This window comes from Poecilia formosa, unplaced genomic scaffold (genome assembly GCF_000485575.1).
Source record: "Poecilia formosa unplaced genomic scaffold, Poecilia_formosa-5.1.2 Scaffold1, whole genome shotgun sequence".
Classification (NCBI taxonomy): Eukaryota; Metazoa; Chordata; class Actinopteri; order Cyprinodontiformes; family Poeciliidae; genus Poecilia; species Poecilia formosa.
Window position 1 is genome coordinate 715,586 of NW_006799940.1, and position 22,440 is coordinate 738,025.

Below are 22,440 nucleotides of genomic sequence, written 5' to 3' on the forward strand. Positions count from 1 at the left end.
TAAATAGAGGGAAGCCATTTTGTTAGAAAGTGCACACCACTACACCACTTAGGAGGCTTGGAGCAAATCTGAGGTCACAGTATCATGAAAGATGCTGCTCACGGTTCGCTCAGAAACGAGCCTAATTTCACTCATCCTGACTCAGAAATCCGCTGAGTGTCCAGAGTTGGCAGCAACATCCTGATACCTGTTGAAATCTGGAGGTAAACACAGATCTGGGCCTGCATGTATGGAGATCTGACATCAGATCCGGATCAGACTCGCGTGCTATCAACAATGTCATCAAAAAGGAGAACACGCGATTTTTATTCAGAAAACACTTAATCCCTGTGCGAGCCTCCAGGCCTGGCCCACGCAGAACCCCCTCTGATTAAAATAAACTGGGAGGAGACGGGTAAAAAAAATAATAAAAAGAAAAGAGAGATAGAAGGTTTATGGAGCGCCTTCTTAACCAGCTCCTGCTCTGTTTCTTTTCTTCTTATTCCGGAGCTAAAGTGATTATAAAATCAATATACAAAACGCAGAGGTCTTGCATGAATTAGCTCGCTGACGGGGAAAGGTGTGGCAGCTGCTTTGTTCGCCATGAAAATCTCTTTAACGCGCTCAAAGATGCGACGGGGCTGCGCGGGACCAAGGCAGGGCGCATCTGTTGGGTTCATGCATCCGCCTCGTGCAAGCTCAGGTTCACAAGCCGCTCCTTTCTTTTCGGCATATAAAAGGTCAAAGTGCGCCCTCTAAAATCCCACAAGCCTCCAGTGAAACGGTATGTAAAAAACAACTAAAAGGAGCCGAAGAATATCATAAAAATTCTAAATTGAATGAAAAAATGAAATCTATCAATCTAAAAATTATTTGCATCGATATTATATATTTTCATTACGTCAAAATATAAATTAAATCACATGCGCTAATTTTAAAATTAGAAATACCCGACACTTAAAAAATAACTAAAAATAGATACAAAGTATTCCATAATATTTACAGTCCATGCGTAATTACCTATTTTATATTTTATAACCTTACAATTATATTATCAAATTATAATAAGACATCATAATTTCTATTTAGATAATATCATTTGTAATTCATGCAAAATACATATTTAAAACCATATTTACTGTTCTGGATTTACAACTTTTGAAAAAGAAAAAAAAGTAAAATAAAAAATGAGACTTTAACCAGTTGAACAAATTCTGCTTTGGAGAAAAAAAACCCAAAACATTTTACGCGACTGAAATTACGTGTCAGTTTGTTTAATCAGCGCCGCGTCTTTAAAACCGGCTCAGATGTCGCTGCATAAGTAACAAAGTTGATTGACGTTAAGTCCGTAATTGGATAAACTACGGTGCTTTATGCTGCTCGAGTCGGCTATTGTGTCCCGAAGCCCGATCCGTTAATCCGCCCTTTACCGGAGAATGGAGCAACCAGCGGCTTTTCTTTGCCCCAGCAGACACACACACACACACACACACACACACACACACACACCCTTTTTTCAACTTGGCCATTTCTTTACATCGAAAGGAATTATGTAAAATATGGGTCACGTGTGTTTCTGGGAGAAATAAAGGGATGGTTTCACAATAGGGCGGTATAGACTGCCAGTCAATTAACCTTTAGAAACGGGCCTGCCTTTCAGAGGCGTCGTGCCGTGTGGACTTGACATTTACTTAGCCCGCTTTTTGTACGCTCACGTTTTGCTTCGGAAACAAAATTATCTCAAGATCAAATCCAATGTGAGTAAAGTTACAGTCCCTGAGTGGAAAGCGTCAAGTCTCACAGACAGACGTCTGTTAATCTGTTCAGCATTTCGGAACTGCAGTGGAACAAGAGGGGAAGGTTTTTGATTAGTGGGCCAGTGGGGCAGGGATATATCCGTGTTTACTACTTCTTGTTAAAGCAATCACAATGGAGATTTGTTTGTTTGTTTTTTATGTTTTGGGTCTGGATTCGGAGGCCGCCGGTACCTGCAGGTCGTCTGCCGCCGGCGGAGGGAGGCCCAGGCCGGCGGCGGGCAGCAGCCTCTGGTCCGGGTGGTGCATGCCTACGCCGTAGGCTTGAGAGCCGTGTGACGTCATCAGCGACAAGTCATGGCGCCGGTAAGCGTCGAGGCAGCCCAGCTCGCGCCGCTGCTGCTCGTCCAGGCACGAGGACTTGAGGGCCGAGCGCGCGTTGTGGAGGTTGATGAAGTCGGCGGGCTCCCCGTGGTGGATCTGCTGGTAGTACTGGCCGGAGTGCAGCGAGTTCAGCCCGTAGGCCTCCGGGGCCACGGCCGGGTGGGAGTGCTGGAACTCGTAGTGGAAGGACTGGTGGTGCAGGGGCGTGTACTGGTGGTTGGCCGAGAAGTAGGGCGAGGCGAACTCCGTCCCCGCCGGCGCTGGGTAGGTGAGCGGCGACGAGGAGGAGTAGGCGACCGAGGAGTTGGCCACCGACTCCAGACAACCCAGCTGCATGAGCCGGTAGCTGTTTGAACCGTCGTGACGTATCTGGAAGATAATAAAGAGACAGGGAAAGATATGAGCAGTGTCATTTAGCATCAGCCGGTGTCTCCTCTCTGCCTCCCAAACACACTCCAAAACACAAGTCACACACTCTCAAAGCGGTTTTTTTTTTCTTCCTCTCTCCTCCTCACTTTAAACCACCTGAAGGAGATGTCATTTCAACGCGCCTGGGAGGGGAACGATCGCGCTGCAACAGGAGCAATAGGTAGTTTTTTTTCCCTCCCTTTGGCATGCCTGTCACTCTCTGTGCAGCATTTAAAAAGGCGTGCTTTTATATGTTATTATTATTACCGAGCTGCTGGCAAATTCACTACCCAGCCCTGCTGCTCGCCATGGAGGAGAGGTAAGACACAAAGGCGAGTTCTGCCCTGAAATGTCCTAATCACACATTTATAATAAAAATAAAACCCAAATAAGACTCTTTTAGCCACTTCCTTTTCTGTTCTTGCACTCCATGAACTACTTTTCTTTTACAGTTTAACCAAAACCATTTTTTCCCAACTCGGCACCCTTCGCTTTTATTCTATACATTAAATCCTATTAAATGAAATAAAGCAGCCTACCTCTGCGTCGTGGACAAGTCCGGGGAAGGTCGCTGACATTGTTCTTTCTCCAAAATAACCCGTAATATTTTGGTCTTACTCTCCTATACGACCCGATCGAATAATAATAGTAACAATAACGATGATAATAATAATAATAATTTAAAAAGTGCTTTAAAATCCTCCAAAAAAAGCGAGAGAGATGGAAAAGTTCCCCTTTTGCGCGCTCTCGGTTTTGGTAGAAAGCTGGCGGAACGCGAGCGTCTCCCCTCTGCACGGACGGGGCTGGCGCACGGATTTTGTACTTGCAGGGTATTTCTCGGCTGATGTCGTAGGTCCCTTGGTAATATAGAAGTTTTGAAAATTAAGCATCAGCACTGAGGAATGGGAGGACAATAGACGGAGAAGGAGCATCCCAGGAGACAAGGAATAAATATTGTATCTTCGCCCTAATAAGGAACCGAGAGCTTCTTTCAACGTTTTCGACGCTTTTTGTGGACATTTTTTTCCCGTTTTTGACTCGTTTGTGTTTCCACGAGGTCCGCTGCTCGGTTTTTCGTCGTGATATTATTGTTTTTTACTCGCAGCTGCAATAGTCGTTTTAACGAAAATCGTGCGGATTTTCAACGAAAACTGTAAGTTTAATTTGCAATGTTTCGGAATAAGCTTTGACTGTAAGAACATGCTTATATTTCTGCTGAAAGCGGTCATGTTCTCATGAAACTGGATGCTTTTATGCTTTCTGCATGCACCAACTGTTAGCCTTTATATTGTTTTTACATTAAATACTGTTTTCACGTATTATCCGTTTGCGTTCTCAAATAATATTTTCACAGATTAATTTACTGCAATAAACGATTCGAATAACATATTTTTGCAGACAGTTGGAAATTTATTCGTGTTTATATGTTTTTTTGTTGTGTACAAATCTGTTGTTTTTTTCCACATTTTTCAGCTTTTTCTAACTTCTACATTAATCTTCTGATGCATTTGATTTATTTTTTCCCGTTTTTCTCCGCAGTCTGGGAATGTTTTCTTTGTTAATAATGAACTCATTACTAATGCTGTAGACGCGCATGTCTGGTTTCAAACGTGTTTATTATTATTTTGTGAATACAATTTTTATTTTATGGTGTTTTTCTTCATATTTTCCTTTCTCTTATTGCTGTAACTCACCTGAGCGCCCGGGGTGGTCCTGCCCAGTTCAGCGGTGCCGTCATACAAATTATGGTGTTTTTGTTTACTTTAAAAAAATATCTTATATGTATTATTTTTTAAGAGTATATACTAGGGGAAAAATGAAATATTTTATCTGATAGGAAAATAAACGCAGCTAAACACTAACAGGTGAATAAAACCTGCAATAAAAACAATACAAGCTACACGACAAACATACAGAAAACAGACAGTGACTTGCCCTCAGGCCTTCTGGTAAAAGCAATAGAAACACATAAACACAAACGCGGAAGTTTCTGTGGTCTGAGCCTGTTGGCGAGGAGCAAATAGAAATAAAGGAGAGGGATAGAAACCGGAGGAGAGGAGAGGAGAGGAGAGGAGAGGAGAGCTATTCTACTGTCTGTCAGATTTCCTGCCACTCAAAAACAAACCAGAGAAAAAGAGAGAGAGATGAAGAGTGAGGAGGGGGCAGCGGCTCTCAGTCGGAGCAGAGATAAGCCCTAATCAGTCTTGTTTTGGATGTCTCTTTTTCCCTACTCAGCTGTAACTGCAACCAAAGCGACTCGCTGATATTATTAAAGTGCAGACTGTGGCCGCGCTGACGCCGCGGTTGACTCTGCGCTTTAATTAAGTAACTATTTCCCCTCCCATCTGTTCCTGCATCCCACTTAATCTCAGCCCAAATATCGGTTGCAAAATGAACAAAAGCAACAACCCGCAATTAAATAATCACGACGGAGAAAATAATGTGTAGCTGCAGTTTTGCTCTTTACTACCGAGTCATGTGTGCCGCCGCTCACTTTCTTCCTGATCAAAAAGACAGTTTGTCCCATTTTTTTTTACATTCAAATACAAGAAAGAAAAAAAATCATCACATTAAGCAAATAGCGACCCTGGCAGAGACGCGGTGGTGCATCGGGGGCGCCGTAAATACCCTCTTTTAAAAAGTTCTCAAGGCCTTTTATATTTTAATTAACCGATACCGATTGTTTTGCCTGGAGGCTCGACGTGAAACCTCTGCGCGACCAGACCGGTGAAGGCCGGCTGTCGTACGCCAGGTATTAAAAAAAAAAGAAAGGAAAGAGGAAGAGAGGGAGGGAAGAGGGTGGAGAGAGTGGAAAAGAGGAGGGGGATGAACAGGAAGGCCAGCAGGAAAAGAGAGAGGTGAAGGGAGCAAGAAAGCGTCTATATAAAGTGATTAAATGTGGCGATGCATCGTTTTTTAATTGTCATTTGACACAAAACCTTCATGAGAACAGCAACATATTTGATTTTATGTTTTTAAACAAATCATGATGACACATGGAGAAAGGCCCCATGTGTAACAAGATTACATTATATAGACAGAAAAGACTTCACTTCTAAATGAGGTATAAATGTGGTAATAATGTGCTTATTGTGGATTAAATGGGCAAACCAAGCCAAGACATTTAACAGCAAACTATGCTCTAAAAATGTAAATTTACAGCTCTAGTTGTAATCATACGTGTGAAATTGGTCATAGTTTGATGGTTATGTCAATTTAAAGGTGTTAAAAATTTCTGCAGTTTTTTCTGTGTTGGAGTTACATAAAAGGGACAGAGTAAATCATCTTCCTGGATCTTAATTAGTTAATTGAAGTGGAAATGGGGGCACCAGATAAAATTCAGCTCCGGGCCGCGTAAAATCTTGGGTCGGCTCTGTTTTGATGGTAGATTCCTGTTAAAATAATATTTGTTTCAAATAGGTTTTTAAAAACAAAGAAAACAAATATGACAAAATGAAACAGGGGCTGCACAGTTGGTAGAGCTGTGGCCTTGCAGCAAGAAGGTTCTGGGTTCAATTCCCAGCCCCGGTCTTTCTGCATGGCGTTTGCATGTTCTCCCTGTGCATGGTGGGTTTTCTCTGGGTACTCCGGTTTCCTCCCACAGTCCAAAAACATGATTATCAGGTTAATTGGCTTCTCCAAATTGCCCCCAGGTGTGAGTGTGTGTGCATGGTTGTGTGTCTCTGTGTTGCCCTGTGACAGACTGGCGACCTGTCCAGGGTGACCCCGCCTCTCGCCCAGAACGTTAGCTGGAGATAGGATGGACAAAATGAAACATGTAAAAACATAACCACTTTATGTACTTAATTATCATAAATTTCAGTGTGGATGTTCAGACATTGTGAGTGGTGTTCCTCAGGGGTGAGTGTTTGGTCCCAAATTATTCATTTCATTCATTGATGACATAAGTAAATCATCGACAATCCTAAGACTTGTTTTATTTATCATTCAAATATTTTATCTTCTCTTTCATGCTATTATTGTCTGTTTATTTCATGAATTTACAGTCTAAAATGAACATGCCGCATGTTGACATAAACAAAATAAGTTTTGAAGAAAAGAAATCGTGCCTCTTCTCCCAAAAATGTAAATTCAAAGCATCAATCAACCATCCGTATTTCAACGTACTTTTCTGATTTAAAACATGAAAGAGACATGTTGAATAGAAATTATATTAATATATTTTACTGTTTTATGAGTTAAAAAACAACCAAAAAAACTCAAAAAACGAAATAATATAGAAGGGAATCCCACAGATCTTCATTTCTACATTACGAAGCACATTACTCACATTTTCCTTTGTATTATTATTATTATTATTATTATTATTATTATTATTATTATTATTATTATTATAGTAGATAATGAGGTACGTTGCGGCTACAGTCCATCGCCGAACCGAGGCACCAGTTGCGCGTAACGGGGCTTAACGCCTGCGAGTGGCCCTTCTTTTACCAGGGGGCCGAGCGCGCCGCAGCAGATGCGCACTGATCTCCGGACAGGAGCCAGTCCATCTGGCGCCTGACGAGGCAGGGAAAGGCCCGAATCCCGCTCGGTAGTTCAGCCCAGAGGCGAGAATTTAGATCAGCCCCGAGGTTTTCTGGATGGACCGACTGGGAGCGATGGGGGGCGGCGGGGTGCGTGGAGGGGGCCCGTCATCCTTAAGGGCCAACAGGAAGTAATAATAACTTCACGGTTGGGATTTGAACGCGTGTGTGACCTAATATTGTAATTTCTCATCAATATTCCGAAAAATCCAGGCTGTCTAATGGTGTCCGTTTTATTTATTTCAGTTATTATTGTTATTGTTTTTACTTTTTGGCGCGTATCTCTCATCCATTAAAAAAACAAAAAAAGAAAATCAGTTGCGTATTTATCAGACCCATGACGTCTTTTTTTAAACTTTTCATCTACAATGTTACCTTGTTTTGACAGAAAACAACATCATCGCCTCTATTTCCCTGGATAAAATCATGTTATTGTTTATTAATGAATTAGTTTTTAGATAGTTTAACAAACTGGACGTATTTCATTTCACCAGCATCTGCATAAAACGTCATAATAAGCTCCCCAGAGTACCATTAAATCACATGACGTTTGGAAACATCCCTGATTTCTCAGCATTTCTGACCATATTTCGTTTTAAAAATAGAAAAGCAACAATAATACTCATTGAAATTCAGTCTACGTGTCTCTCTGAGAGCTTCTTCTCAGACACTGGAAGTATTTTACGTAGTTTAATCCAGTAACTCTGTTCAAAATGTTTTGTTTTCTTTAACCAGTTTTCTTTAAGTTAAACTCTGGTGAGCTTTTATCTGATTAACCACACCCACATTTTCCAGTATTACATCAGTAGACATCTTCAACAACCATTTCCCGTTGTTTAGACGGAAGTAGGCGTTTTTTCTGTCTGCTGAACGGAAGTGATGACGCTAATCTCATTAGAGACTATTTCTAATTGTTTTTAGTTATTTCATTTAAAGACCACCTGTATAAAACACCACAAGGCTTAGAAGAGGCAGAGAAAACACCAGGAGATCACGATGATCAGACCGGATTGGTGTAAACGGTTTAATACAGAGCCACAACTTATCCATAATAGATCACTACATAGCCTGCAGTCATTTAATCCAGCCTATTACTGCCGTGTAATCCCCTTTACAGGCGAGGCTTTAACACAACTTTCAGCACATTGTGTCAGATTCTAACACTTAGATCAACTCAGGATACATTCAAAGGTTAGACGGATCCATGCTGCGTTTAAAAATGCCCCGGATGCTTTCAGAAACCTCAAAATGCTGCTTATAATCAAAAGTAAAAATAACAAAAAACACCAAAACAAGCCATGTTTCAGTTTGCGAGCAGGAAGAGAAAGAAAGTCAAAAACATTCCCAGCCTGCTTCCAGTGTGAGCGCACATGTGTTGGCCTGGTTTATGGGTCAGTTTGGGCTCTAATGAACCCGGTCAGACTCCGGCCGGCCTCATATGGCCACCAGCGTCCGTTGAGTCGGTGCGTCTGCACCTTTTTCCAGCCAAAATAACGTCTGACACAATAAAAGCGCAACGCAAAACAAACGGCGCGGAGCCTGTTGGCCAAAAAGAGAAAAAAAAGTAATTAAGAAAAACTGTGTCTGACCTACATAAAGGAAGCGCCTCGGAAGGAAGCGCAGGTTAATATGCTAATATGGATCTGCTAATTGTGGGGATTTACTGTGTCGTTTCGGCGGAGGGGAGGAGGCGCGGGGGGCGTCACTGCCTCGGTTAAGCCTTCAAGATCTGCAGCAAATTAATTTCTTTTCATGGGGCGAGGAGAGCAGAAGAGGCAGGAAACAGGTGTTGAAGGAGGAACAGACCGCTGAAGGGTCCAGGGGCGTTTCCAGAAAGTTTGGTCAGGGTGGCCAGAAAGGAAATACTGAACTCTGAAATGTAGGTCTGTAGAAAAAATAACAACAAAAAACCCAAAACAGATCAAACCAATAAAAAAAATCCCTAAAAAAAATGCAATCAGGTCGTTTAAAATCTGTATTTCACATGTTCATGTCTTAGTTTTTTAGCTTCTGCAACATTTTGAAAGACTTTCCCTCTGATAGCTTCCTAAAAAAACAAACAAACAATAAAGGTACATTTAAATGAACAAATTATCTTTTTTGAGAAAATGTGTGGCAAGAATAAAAAATAAAGAACATTACAAAGCTGACTTGCCTTAGAAATTAGTTAAGTTTAAAAAACATTAACAATTTAATGGATGTGATACTGTAAAAGCATAAATAAATAAGTTAGGGCAACCTTTTAAAACATCTCTTATGTACTAAATTGTAGCTTAATATAATAGCTAAAGACAGTTAAGTCCATGTCATTCAAGTTGTAGCAAAAACTTTTATTAAGTTGAGCTCCACAGTTAAAGTTGATACAAATTAATTGAGTTAAAGCAACAAGTGAAGTTGAGTCAGAAAATATGTTTTTACAGCTCAGTCCATTTATGGGATACTAACTAACTAACTAACTAACTAACTAACTAACTAACTAACTAACTAACTAACTAACTAACTAACTAACTAACTAACTAACTAACTAGTTAAAAGTCAATAAGCTAGTTTTTATCTTATTTCAGGCTTCAAATTCATAAAAAAACAACACAAACTCTCCAAATAATGGAAAGACAAATACCAAATAATAAATTAATGCTTATTACATATTCAGAAATAATAACATACTTATGAGGCAGGTAGTAGCCAGACTGTTTTCAATACATGAAATAAATACAAAAGGAAGAACAAAAAAAATCACTGAAGCTCACATTTTGCTCTTTTAAATTTGCATCAAAATGAACAAACATTCAGTGCTGCCCCCTGTTGGTGGCGCCATTGCTCATGTTAAATCTGCGTTATTGTTAATTTCTGTCCCTAATTTCTCTTAATATCACATTATCGCCCATGTTAATCTCCTGTCAGCTGCACATGGTATATTATATTAATAATCACGTGACCTGGGGTGCCTCCCAGACCCCCCTCCCTCCTCTTTACAACCACCAGTCAGGACTTTTTGTTTACTTCACGGACCCTCCAGAAAACAGGAACAACACGCGTCCTTTGGTTACCTGCAACAACCGAGTATCATTGCCGGTCTGTGTTGCCAATTAGCGCGTTTAATTGTTGCTTCTTTGTTGCCGTAATTACTCGGGAAGTCAGCGGAGAGGTTGAATCCAGGTCAAACACGTGTCATCTGCTGCGAATAAACAGAAGAAAGAAAAGGCCAATCTGCTCCCAACTGACATGGCGATGGTAATTATGAACAAGCCTTTAGAGTTTAAGAAAAGGAGCCCAGTGACGTCTTTTCTTCCTGTGTGACGTTGATTTATTAAAGTAATAATTTGGAGAAGGCAGCAGGATCGCGATCGACTGCTAATGAGTGTTCGGTTGGTGGGTTTAGTTGCTTCCAAGCCATCAATTAATGGTCTTCTGCGCGGAATGATTAACAGTACTGTTAATAAACGATTACAAGCATCAGCCGTGCAGGAGCGAAGCTGTAAAATTGATTTGGAAAACTTAACTCCAGCAGCTGTTGGATTAGTGTGAGCCTGCTGCGTGTGCGCGCGTCCGTGCGCGTCGATCGAAGTTCATTAACTTCTCATTTCAAGAGTTTCTGAAGTGCTCCTGAAGATCACACGAAAGCCAAAAGTCTTTCGACTATTTCCCGTGCAGATGGGAGGAAAAGAGCAACGCTCTAAGATTTTCATCACCTCTCTTATGATCCTGGGTTGTTTTTTTTTTTTCCTCCTCCAAAGTGAGATCCTTCAGCGTTTCAGACAAGATGTAAAAATCTGCTCCGTGTCTGTTTATTTAGACTGATGATTCTCCCATTGTGTCGGTGGGATTTCAGATCCATTCGGATAATTACCCCCATTAAAAGCAGAATAATGGTGATATCCGTGCGCGTTATTGCTTCAGAAGTGGCTCCAGGCTTTACTCTGAATGGAGGCTTCAATGCCAAGAGTTAAATGGATCTTTGAGGGTTGAATTAATTTTCAGTACGTTGGGAGGTTTTTAACTGAAACCTGGCATCTGTAGGATGTATAAATCCAACATGCGCTGGAAAACAATCCAATCAGATGAGCTTCCTTTAATCTGGGTGTAATGTTGTGTTTCAGTCGATTTTTGTGCCAAGATATGTTAGTTCTGGCCCAGTTCAACCTGTTCTAACAGCTCAGTGATGGTTTTGCTTTAATGGTGCATTAAGAACCATTTTAGTAAATCAGTGTAGAATAATTTACAGATTTGGTAATTGTTGGTTTTTCATTCTTGTCTCAATCTAAGGAGGGATCTTAATGCCAAAAATCTTATATTTTGTTTTCTTTTTCTGAAAGTGAGCTTTAGAGAAGCTCATTGCAAAAATGATCCTGTTAGCATTTAAGAGCTTTACATTTTAAAGCAGTGCAGATTTCTTAGAAAGAACACAGAAACCCAAAGAAGGCTTAAGAAAGCTGAAAAAGTGAAAAAGATTTGAGTTACATCAGGTGCTACTCAGTGTCCAGTTCACGCTGCAAAGTCCGTTTTTAGAAAACGCTGGAATCTGATCCCAAACTATATTTAGTTTTTTAAACCAGAAATAAAAGAATTAGATCATTTTGTTAAAGGATTTTTTTTACTTTTGCATGTTTAAACTTACATGTTGGGAAAAACTGCAAGAAAATTAGAATTATGAGCATAAATGTGATTAATTATATTTATGATGTGTTTTTCCTTTGATTCTTCCACCTTGGTGTTGATCTCAATAAGCTACTTTTTTATTTATGTGCTTTAAACTTTGACTCCAAAGGGACTTCATTAGGTTCGTTTCAATATTGCATAACAATATCTGTGCATAATATAGTGGTTGGTGTTTGTAAGTGTGGATTTTAGGTTTTCTAATCATGAGTAAATGTTACATGTGGGGAAACAATTTGTGCATCTTTCTGATTATTGGATGTGATCGATCAAACATTTAAAACCACGTTCAGTTTGTTTGACTTTTCTTACAAAAACAAAACAAAACTGAAAAACTGAAATATTCCCTTATTTTGTCATTTGAAGCTGGACATCATAAACCAATCGGTGCTGTTTTTTTGGAAATAAATAAAAAAGAAAAGGTGTTTTGGTGGAAAGCTGATGGATATCTTTATTTATTTATTTTTTTACATTTTTGAGGGTTTTTGCCACTCCCAAACAGATGTCGCCCTGGGCAGCGACCAACATCAACTTCATTAAATCTGCCACTGCAACAACTTTCCTGTGGATTCCAGCTTTTTTCAAGCAAGCCTTTCTTCTCGTTTCTCCAGTTTTTACACATTTGTTTTTTGAAAACAGTTGGACTTTAAAGAATAAACTTTAATTTGTTTTGTTTGTAATAAAAATTCAAACTAAAATAAGTTACTTGTGTTTTTTTTCTTTCAGTATTTATAAATGCAGCCTCGAAAGTTCTGATAAACTCATTAAAACATCTGTAATATGAGAAAAATAATAAACTGGTTTGTATTTTCATTTATCCAAATGCCTGCCTCTGTTTTTGTTGCTTTTTCCATGATGACTTTAACACTACAAGTGAAATGCTGCTTTATTATTTTTAAGAATTGATTTTTCATACTGTAACCAAGGAAGTTGGTATGTTTTTAAATGTCAACCTTCCTGTTAGCCACTCATTTTGCCTTCTTGTTTTCATATAAAAGGTGTTTACTATATAAAACTATGAATGTTTTATGGTTTTTGTTTCCGTTTTGTAGTTTCTTCAGTTTTTTTCTCGCTTGTTCTTCTCGTCCCTGCCAGCAGAGGGCGCCACTTGGGCCATGCAGCCCGAGGGGAGATTAACACTCTGGTCTCTGTGAAAACACACACACACAAGCATCTTCTCCCACGTTCAGACCCAGTAAGTGTACACACGGTGGGTTTGGTGTGTGGGGGTGATGCAGGTTCAATGACTTTGATCGTGTAATTCCTGTGTAATCTCTGTAATCTCTTAAAGCAGAGCTGTTTGAATATATGTTGTATGAGTGCAGAATGAGCAAGAAACGATGTGTGTAGTGTACATTGAATTAGCGAGCCGAGACAGAGGCCGAGACTTCTGCAAAAAGGAAATCTTTAAGCATAAAACGATCCGGCCACCCGCTCTTTCTGTTTTTTTTTTTTTATTTTTTTACTCCAGTCCAGACAGAAAAATACAGGCTGAAGGTTTTATTCTTCTTTACTTTTGTTACAGTGGTTCTGTGAGGAATGACAGGGCAGACAGAGTCAAACCTTCTTGCTACGAGCTCTGTTGTTTCATCTGTTGAGAGAATGTCCCCAGGAAGTGGACGGACGTTTCAGAACCAGAGACAGAAATATGAAATGTTAACAAGGCGCCAGATGAAGGCCTGCAGGCGCCAAACTCTGACCGTTCCTGTTGGTGTACAGTGGAAATGTAACTTAAACTGTATGTGTACAAGTATTGAATAACTTCATAACAAAATACAATATTAAAGTCTGATTTAAATGCTGTGTGAGATAAATGTACAAATTATCACCAAAGGTTTGTCTGAAATTGAAAGATGTTTTCATGTGAATCATTCAGCAAATAAAATACATCTTGAAAACTGAAACTACTGATTAAAAAGAAGGAAAACTAATTTATTTAGTCATAAATCAGGTGTTTTAAATAATTTTGAGCTCTGAAAAATGCAGATATTACTTGAAATTGTTATTTTTTCTCATTTTGACCAGAGATCTGAATGAGTTTCATTGGGATTTTATGCAGTAGACCAACAGAGAGTAGAGCTCAATGTAAAATGAAAGGAAAATGATACATTATTTATAGTATTTCTCCATATCTACATGCTCATACAGTCAATGTGTAGCAGAAAGCTGTAAGTAAAACACGGTGGAGGCAGCATCATGCTGTGGGAATCTTCAGGGATCCTGGTCAGAGTTGATGGGAAGATATACGATATAATGAATTGATTTGGATTAAAAATTAAAGTATATTCATGTGTCAGAACAGCCCAGTCAAAGTCCAGGCCTAAATGTAAACAATTGGAGCAAAACTCAAAAAATGTGAAAAAAAGATGTGGACAAATAAATTAGTAATATTCATAGAGACATATCCCAAAATGCTTGCAGCTGTAATTACAGTTTGAACTTTTATTTTGAAAACCATGTATTATTTTCAAATATACATTTTGTTTTGGTTTATGATATAGATATCTAATAAAATTACAAAACATCTGGTTGTATCATGAAAAAGATTTGTTTTATGCCAACAGTTACAAAGCAAACCTAATTAATGTTGTTTTTTGCAAAGTGGTGATATATTTAAATTGAGAAAATAAAACAAAATAAAGAAAATAAAATAGAAAATAAAACAAAAATTTGAAAATGCATGAAAGCTCAGAAAGAATGAGGTTTTAAAATCACAAGTTGCTACATTTATGTTGCAAAGCAACAGCATAGCAGCATAAGAGTTATGTAAACAACAAAAAGCATAAAAAGCTGTTTGGTTCACCAACAGAATGAAGGAATCAGCAATCAATTATCTTATCAAAAAGGTGCAGGTCTGCAAGAATAAAAGAGTTTATTACAGGATTTATTGATACAGTTTTAAAAACAAACCTCACGTTGTGACATCACAGACCGAGAAGTAGAAAAATTCAGAGACTAAATGTTTTGTGCAGAATGACGGAAAATAACCAACATTGTTGCTGCGAATCATAACTTTAAATAGTGCAAGGCAGGAACAGCTTCAACAGTATCAGATTCAAAATACAGAATAAAGTTTGACTTTATATCGGCAAGGTTGGTCTGTTAAAGAACAATGTTATGCTGTAGAGCTAACGCTAGCTGAAACGTTGCTCTGTTTGTGGTCCAGTCCTGAAACTCCACAGGTTCAGATATCACTGCAGTCTGGCTGCATAAATTAAATGCTCTCTGAATCATCACCACGTTCGAAAACTCTCAGAAAAATGTGATGAAATCTAAAGCCGAGCCGATTCTGGTTTGTTTTGACCTGCTGTACAATCCAAACCTTCTTCACCTGAAGATCACAAACTGAAAGTTGGCCATTTTGATTCAGCATTTCCTGCCAGCATTGAATCCATTATTTTTAAATAATCGATTACAGAAAGTTACTCAGATCTTACTGGAGGCTTAAAGCCTCTCCAGACTTTTAACTGACTTAGTTTCTGGTGTTTTCCACTTTATTTAGCCTGATTTCCTGCATTTTGAGATCTGCCTACTTCATGTTGTCAGACAGGTTCAGGTCTGGGTGCAGCTTGTGAAAGTGACCCAAAAAGTTTCTTATTCACTGGATCTTAAATAAGATCCAGGAAGGAGGGAGATTATATTTTCACACATGGCTTTTATCTCTTTAGAAATGTTGAAAAATCAATTAAAAACGTAATATTTGTCTGATAAAAAGCTGACTGATTATTTGAAACATTTAAATGAACCTTTAAGTGTGAAGTGTTTATTTAACCAAACAAAACACGTTGATCCGTTTAGCGTGTGAAAACCAGTGGTGGGAAGTAACGAAGTACAAGTACTTCGTTACTGTACTTAAGTACAGTTTTTGAGTACTTTCTCCACCACTGGTGAAAACTATACAGGAGATTTGGTTGTTTCAGTGGCGCTAAGCTACGCTAAGCTAAACAATTAGCCAGTTTAGCTTAGCATAGCTAGCGCAGTTGTGCTAACTCTACTCACCTTATCAACATAAAATGAAAACTAGTGAACCATTATAGATTACACATCGCAAACAGCTGTTTATTTACCCCTTTCCTCCTTTATGTAAAGTTTTTTGTGAGCAATAATCAGTTATTACAAATAAATATCAGATGCATCAACCTGCCAACATGGAAATGAGCCACTTGGCTATAATCTCATATATTTGCACGTAAATGTTAATATTTAATGTCCCGTTTAAAAAAATCAACTGAAAACAATCAACACAAGTCAATAAATAAACAAATAAATTACATGTTGAGCTGTAAAAACCAACTTTGGTTGGGTTGTTAAAATTTCACAACGTGGCGAGTTTTAGAAAATGTTCAGAGGAATTTCTTTTAAAATCGTCATCATTGTGTGGCAGAAAAGCACAAAACTTTAAATAAAATGCCAACATCAAGTGACATCATTAATGATTAGTCCCTGCCTGGTTAATCAGGAGTCACTCTGTACTGTAAAACAGAAATATCATCATGATTTAAAATGACACAAAAAACACAAATATCGTTGTGCTCAAAGAGTCAAGTTCACTGCCGTCCCAATAACGGGATTTAATGACAGTCGCAAAAGGTCAATGGGACAAATAGATATAAACATGAGTTTCACTAGAGATTGAGATTTGCTTTTTCTTCTTTTACTTTTTAGCTGAGCTGGTTTTACATTGTCGTTCGGCCCGAAACTGTAAATCTGCCACTTAACTGAAATAAGTAGGACTTTAAAAGCCTCTGCATCACTTGACTGCGTGCAGGAGAAATCATGTGGATCCAGTGTGCCTTTCTGGCTAAAACATTCTCACAGCTCTACAGATTACACATTAGCATACTTGTTCAATCTCAGACTCTCAGCACTGAAAACATATATTACGAGAAAAGAAATAAACAAAGATCAAAACTTTGTCTTTCTTCCTGACAGGCCACCATTAGCCGTATTGATTTCAAGCCCTCAGCCCCGCCATGTTCTCCGTTCGGCCCCGTAATGCTTTTGTTTATCCTCCGATGTGAGTCGGGGAGGATCTGAAGCGCAGATGAAACGGAGCCCAACCCGACCGGAGAGCAACGGGAGGCGCTTGTGAAACTTGTCGACAGAGTTGGTCAATTATAAGCGACTCCTCGGGCTTTGAGCCCCGCGGTCGGTCGGTCGGCCGCCTAATTCCTGCGCTGCAGAGGAAACCTGTTTACTGTGGAACAGCGTGGGACGATGTCAACCACAGCTGTACGCGCAAGGCGCCCGAGATCACAGATCCGCCGCGTCGTGGCAAGACAAACACTCACATTACATTACACACTCTCACACCCACAACACACGCAGACACACACCGCAGCAGCATCACTGATGTGTGTGTTAAAGAGGGGAGGGGCCAGCTCGGCTCCCGTATAATTACCAGGAAAGTCTCCTGATGTGGAACCTTTGCTGTTCTCACAATGAACCTATTTACTGTTGGAAACCATCAAACACCTCCTGCACACACACACACACACACACACACACACACACACACACACACACACACACGGAGGTTTAAATACACCAACAGAGAAACGTATACACACACGCAAACCATTTCAAACGAATACAGAGAAATAAACAGAGACGAGCGCACACAACCCCTTCACACCTCTGGGAATTTTACTATTCCGTACTTCTCTGCTTCTCTCATCCCTCTCTCTCTCTCTCTCTCTCTCTCTCTCTCTCTGTTTTTCGTCTCTTCCTGTGCTCCTTTGTCTCCCTGATTATGCAGTCGATCCCAGGGTGCTCCACTCACTGAGATCATCCACCTGTCAATCTGAGGCACACATACACACCTTTTTTTTTTTTTACTTATTTTTTTTGCACACACCATTCCACCAGTGATATTGATACAGAGGAAATATTAATGACTTCACTCACCTGCAATATGCTGCTGTGTCTTGCACTTCCAACACCAGGCCATGCAATTCGTCAAGACGCACTTCTCGAAACTTCCACTCAAATGAAAACAAAAGAGAGAAACGTGGTGAAATAACACTGCATGCTTTGTCCCTGAACACACACACACACACACACACACACAGAGAAATGTCAGAAGGTGTCATATCAAGTGGTGAAAAATGCAAGATGGCGTGTTATTTTAGCACATCTTTAACTCTTGTCACTCATTTTTTTGTGCGCTTTGACAAATCTTTTTCGTAGTTGTTTTCTACAATCGTATCACATCAGATGTTGTTATGTTTGCGCTCAGGAGGAAACAGAACAAACGGTGGAAACCAGAGAAAATGAAGGTGATTAGAGACGAGTTTCACACATTCATAAGCTGCCTTGGTCTTGCGATGAAGTGAAAATCAAATCATCCAAAGTAGACTTAAAGGAAAGACTTGTTGCAGCATCTGCACTATTTTTTCTATAGTTTTAGAGTGAATGTGAGCAACGAATAACGAAAGCAAAGATTTAGATTTAGGATTGAGGTTATTGCAGGATGAGGCGGGTTGGGGATGGATTCAGAACTGCAAATGTTTCCTGCAAGTTGAAGATAAAGAATCTTTTCTCTCCATTTACCTCGAGTTCAGCTGCTTCAGTTTGTTGTAATCCCAACATTGAGTCATCCTGCTTCTTTTATGAAGCTTTTATGTGCTTACTTACACGAAGTGGACGAAGATAAGGGGCGGATAAAGACAAGGCTTCAGGGAGAGACCCAAATGCAAAGCACAGAAGACTGGAGACTGAAAGCTAAAAATATTTTTAAAACGTCTTTGTGGCTAAGAAGTTACCAAAAAGTCTCCAAAACTGGCAAAAATAAAAATAAAAATGGCCTAAATATGTAAAAACAACCATCATTTAGCACAAGAAGAACAACAAAAATGCAATTCTATGCTGACGACGCATTTCTACATTATAAAGATAAAAAAGGAAATTTTATGGTAAATCCAGTTTAGTTGGTTTCTCCTATGGATTATGTAAATATTGTGTGAAGTTTAGCTTTAGGATGAGTTTTTTTAAATATCTGGATACAGATCTTAGCTTAGAGAAACAAAACTTTTTTCCTCATGCAGCCGCCTCCACTGGGATTTAGTTCAGATTCCCACATTCCTGCAGCTCTGCATTGCATTACAAAAGACTCTTCATCCAGTCTCATTTTCAGAACTGTTTAAGGAACAGAAATCAATAACTCATGTAACATCTCATCTTTGGTAACTTCAGTCTAAACTGTATAGAATATTTTCCTTTTACATGAGCCGCCTAACAGGTAACCTAAAAAAAGAAGCAACTGATGCATCATATATGGGATTAACAGTGTGATGTCTTTGCATCATGCATGACAGAATTTCATCTGATCATTGTTGTGTTTTTAAACTAGACGTTCAGATACTAAGATAGTACTGATTTTATAAAATAAAACCAGTGTAAGCCAAAGCCTAAAAGAGATGTATAAACAGCTCCAGATTAAATCTGCAGAAGTGTTGATTATAGCAACTACACTGAGAGATTAAGATTAAATATTGGTGGATCAGATTTGTAGGGTTGAAGTGGAAACACAAATGGAGGCACCAGAAGGCTGGAAACTGAAATCCAGTTTATTCATTTTAGTTGAAAGCTTTTCAAAGTTAAAAACATTTAATGAATCTCTATAATAAGTTTGAGAATGCAGGTGAAATTCTTCAAAACATGAAGAATCTGCATTAACCAAAAGCAACATTATCAACAATAAACATCCCCGATGCTCTCCTGTGTCGTCCTTTCCAAAGAAAAGTGCTTTAAAAAGAGAAAAAAATTGACCTTTAACATGTACCAAGAAAGCTAGAATAAATACAAAATGCTTTATCAATAGCAATATCAATTTTTACACAACATTATGCAAAATTAAAGTCCAGTACAAAAAAAATCTGTTAGCTCATTTACATATAGTTGCAAAAAACTAAAATCAAATATCTGGATAAAGATTAAATTTGGCGATTAAAGATGTCAGTTATGATTAAAAGCAAACCACGATTACATGAAACTGAAAATGGAGGTGATGATGGAGAATAAATAACCAAATGAAAAATCCTCCAGAAATACCAGTCATAGCAGCAGCAGCATTAAAAAAAGGAACTACAACTTTTCCTAAAGTGTAAAGTTTGCCACATTTTGAGAAGAAAAGTTTTGAAAAAGCTGGAAGACAATTTATATGAATCGGCAAAAAAAAAAAAAAAAAAGAAAAACTGTAAATATGTGCTGCTCTGTTAAATAATGTTGCAAAAAATATTTATTTAAAACAACACTGCTTTAAAACAGACAAGTTGTTCAAGTTGTCTTCATAAAACTTTGTTTGTGGAGTTTCAACGTTTCCAGTACAAAACATTCAACGTCTTCTGGTCTTTAGATTTATGGAGTTTATTCTTATTTCAGAATAAAAGCCTCCAGCAGTGGAAAAACAAAGCTATTACCTCACAAAAAAAAAAAAAAGGAAAACCAAACTTAAAAAAAAAAAGTTAAGTTGTTGCATGTTACTTGGATAAACTTAATTTGATCACTTGTAACAAAATAACTCATTTTTTAAAGTTTTTTTAAAGTGCTCTTCTTGATTCTCATGATGCTTCAGCTCTGCATAAAACACTTTATCCACTGATTCTTCTAAAATCTGAGTCATTACACAAAAGTCTTAAACATTTGGATAGACTTTCACAGTTGAACCCGAATAAAAGTATATTTTATTATGATAAACACCAGGCCTGTCACAATAATCAATAAATCAATTAATCATATGATAAGTTAAAACAAACTCAGTCGTTTCCATTGGCATGATTAATTGTTTATCTCTTTTTTTCTGTCTTTCTACCAAAAACTGGAAGATAAAAGTTTTCAGTTTGGTGCTTCAGTCTCAACTAAACCATTTTTTGAAGGACAATTTTATTAACAAAGACTTCAAAATTAATTTGATTTATTTATTTTGGATATTGAAAATGTCTTCCAGTTCCAGTGTTAAATGTTCATTGGAATTTAAAGTTTGCTGATGTTTGATGTTGTTCCAAGTGAAGGTTGAGCCTGGTGGTTGGGGCGCTCGGCAGTCAAACATCCAGCAGCCCGCCGTGTTTTTGAGTCAAAAAATGAAAGATTTTTGACTTTCATTTGCTTTTCAAATGAAAACCAACTATAAAGTCTTTAAAAATGCAAACATTTTTAAAAAGACTTAAATAAACAAGTAATGCTTAGCCTGGTGGGGGCACAAGTAAAGCCTGGCGGCCCGCCAGGCTTATAATACACTGGGAGGACACCCGCAATTATATTACCTAAAAATGGCCTCAAAACAACAATATTATCGTTTATCGCAATAACTTCTGGAACAATTTATCGATCAGAACAATTTGTTATTGTGACATATATTCAGTGTGTTCAGATACTTTGTGAAGTCTTTGCAGTGACTTTTTTTCAATACAGCTAAATATTAATCCTAAAACGAGTTTGTTTCCCATCCTGTTTTTATGTAAACGTTCTTTCTGTCTCGTTAAATCCCAGCGTACTGCAGACAGACAGACGGACGGACGGACGTACATCACCTTGTGTCCGCAGCTCGTTTCGTTTCTCATCCTCATTCCGTAACGCTCTCTGAGATCCCGGGCCACAGCCTCCTGCGCTCTGATTGTGGGGGTTTCCATGGCAACAGAGTGGTCTTGTGGCCCTGGATGTACGCAGAAGCACACACACGCACACATTTTCGCTCTCCCTCCATCTCCTCATGCATACATATTCGGAGCTACAGGTGCCCCCAAAAGTATCATCCTTCCTGCCTTTGATTGACACACTCGAGGGGTTGTGGATCACAATTAGTGATGCGGCTAATTTCCCACAATGCCCTGCAGCCACTGGGCACCCATTGCGCCCCGCAAGCAGGCTCATTAATATTCATGAGGATATCTGATGAATATGTAAATGGAAACAAAAGGAGCCGGTAACCAGGTGAACGACCGCAGCTCAGCAGTCTGAGGCCAAGGCATGCACAGGAAACCCACGGCCGACAGGAAACAGCATCTTAGGGTGCATTCACACTGCAGCCTGAAGTCTGATTTTTTTGCCGGGGCCGTTCACACCTGTATGTGTTCTGCAGTGTGAACGGGAAAATGACCTGAAAGTGTCCCGCATGGGTCACATTCGAAAAAGAATCCGACCTGTGCTGTTCACACTGCCATGAAAAGATCGGATACAGGTCGCATTACGTCAAAAAAAATCGGAATTGTGTCACTTCAGGCTGCAGTGTGAACGGATCCATAGCTCAAAATTTAAATTTAACTATGAAACAGTCTGGAACTGAGAATTTGACCACGTTCTAGTCTAATGTCTTCCACATAAGAAAGTTGTAAAGCATTGCCATATGTCATCGAAGACTTTTATTTAATCTGTTAATCAAGAGTCTTCTATTTTAATTCAGCTTTGTCACATTCAGCTTAACATTACTTTGCAACATCAGAGTAAAATATAAGCTTTAAGGCACATGTGTCAAACTCAAGGCCCGCGGCGGACCACATGTGGCCCGCCATGTCATTTTATGTGGCCTGCCCCAGCATTTTATAGGCCGATGATTTACTTAAAATAGGTTTTGAGCACGAATTGACTACAAACTACATCTCCCACAATGCATTCCGATTGTTACCAGCCAACATTACGGCTTCTCGCCACTAGAGAGCAGCAGAGTCACCTCAAGCTGCTTATTGATTTTCCCAGCGAGACAAGCTAACATCAAA

The 22,440-nt window shown here is 39.0% G+C and overlaps 1 protein-coding gene and 1 long non-coding RNA gene across 7 annotated transcripts in view; one reads left to right on the top strand and one right to left on the bottom strand.

Annotated features, from left to right (window-relative positions):
* The window catches only part of tfap2d (transcription factor AP-2 delta (activating enhancer binding protein 2 delta)), a 32,971-nt gene extending 14,728 nt beyond the window's left edge, over positions 1 to 18,243 (bottom strand). The window contains exons 1-2 of one of the 4 annotated variants that reach the window (XM_016666340.1): positions 17,636 to 18,243; positions 1,968 to 2,486 (exon numbers count right to left, since the gene is read on the bottom strand). In XM_016666340.1, the coding sequence (XP_016521826.1) occupies positions 1,968 to 2,453 (486 nt within the window). In that variant the 5' untranslated portion in view covers positions 2,454 to 2,486; positions 17,636 to 18,243. Of the gene's footprint in view, positions 1 to 1,967; positions 3,022 to 3,064; positions 4,160 to 4,219; positions 5,948 to 17,635 lie in introns of those variants that run through there. The other 3 variants (XM_016666369.1, XM_007575915.2, XM_016666292.1) reach the window with 3 other exon arrangements.
* Positions 9,146 to 13,632, top strand: LOC103154797 (uncharacterized). Of its 3 annotated transcripts, none has more exons than XR_477975.2 (3): positions 9,146 to 10,306; positions 12,781 to 12,923; positions 13,254 to 13,632. It is a non-coding gene; the product is annotated as an uncharacterized LOC103154797 (long non-coding RNA). The 3 variants fall into 3 exon arrangements; XR_001660548.1 differs by having other exon boundaries at positions 12,824 to 12,923; XR_477969.2 differs by having other exon boundaries at positions 12,827 to 12,923.
* Positions 18,244 to 22,440: the final 4,197 nt, after the last annotated feature.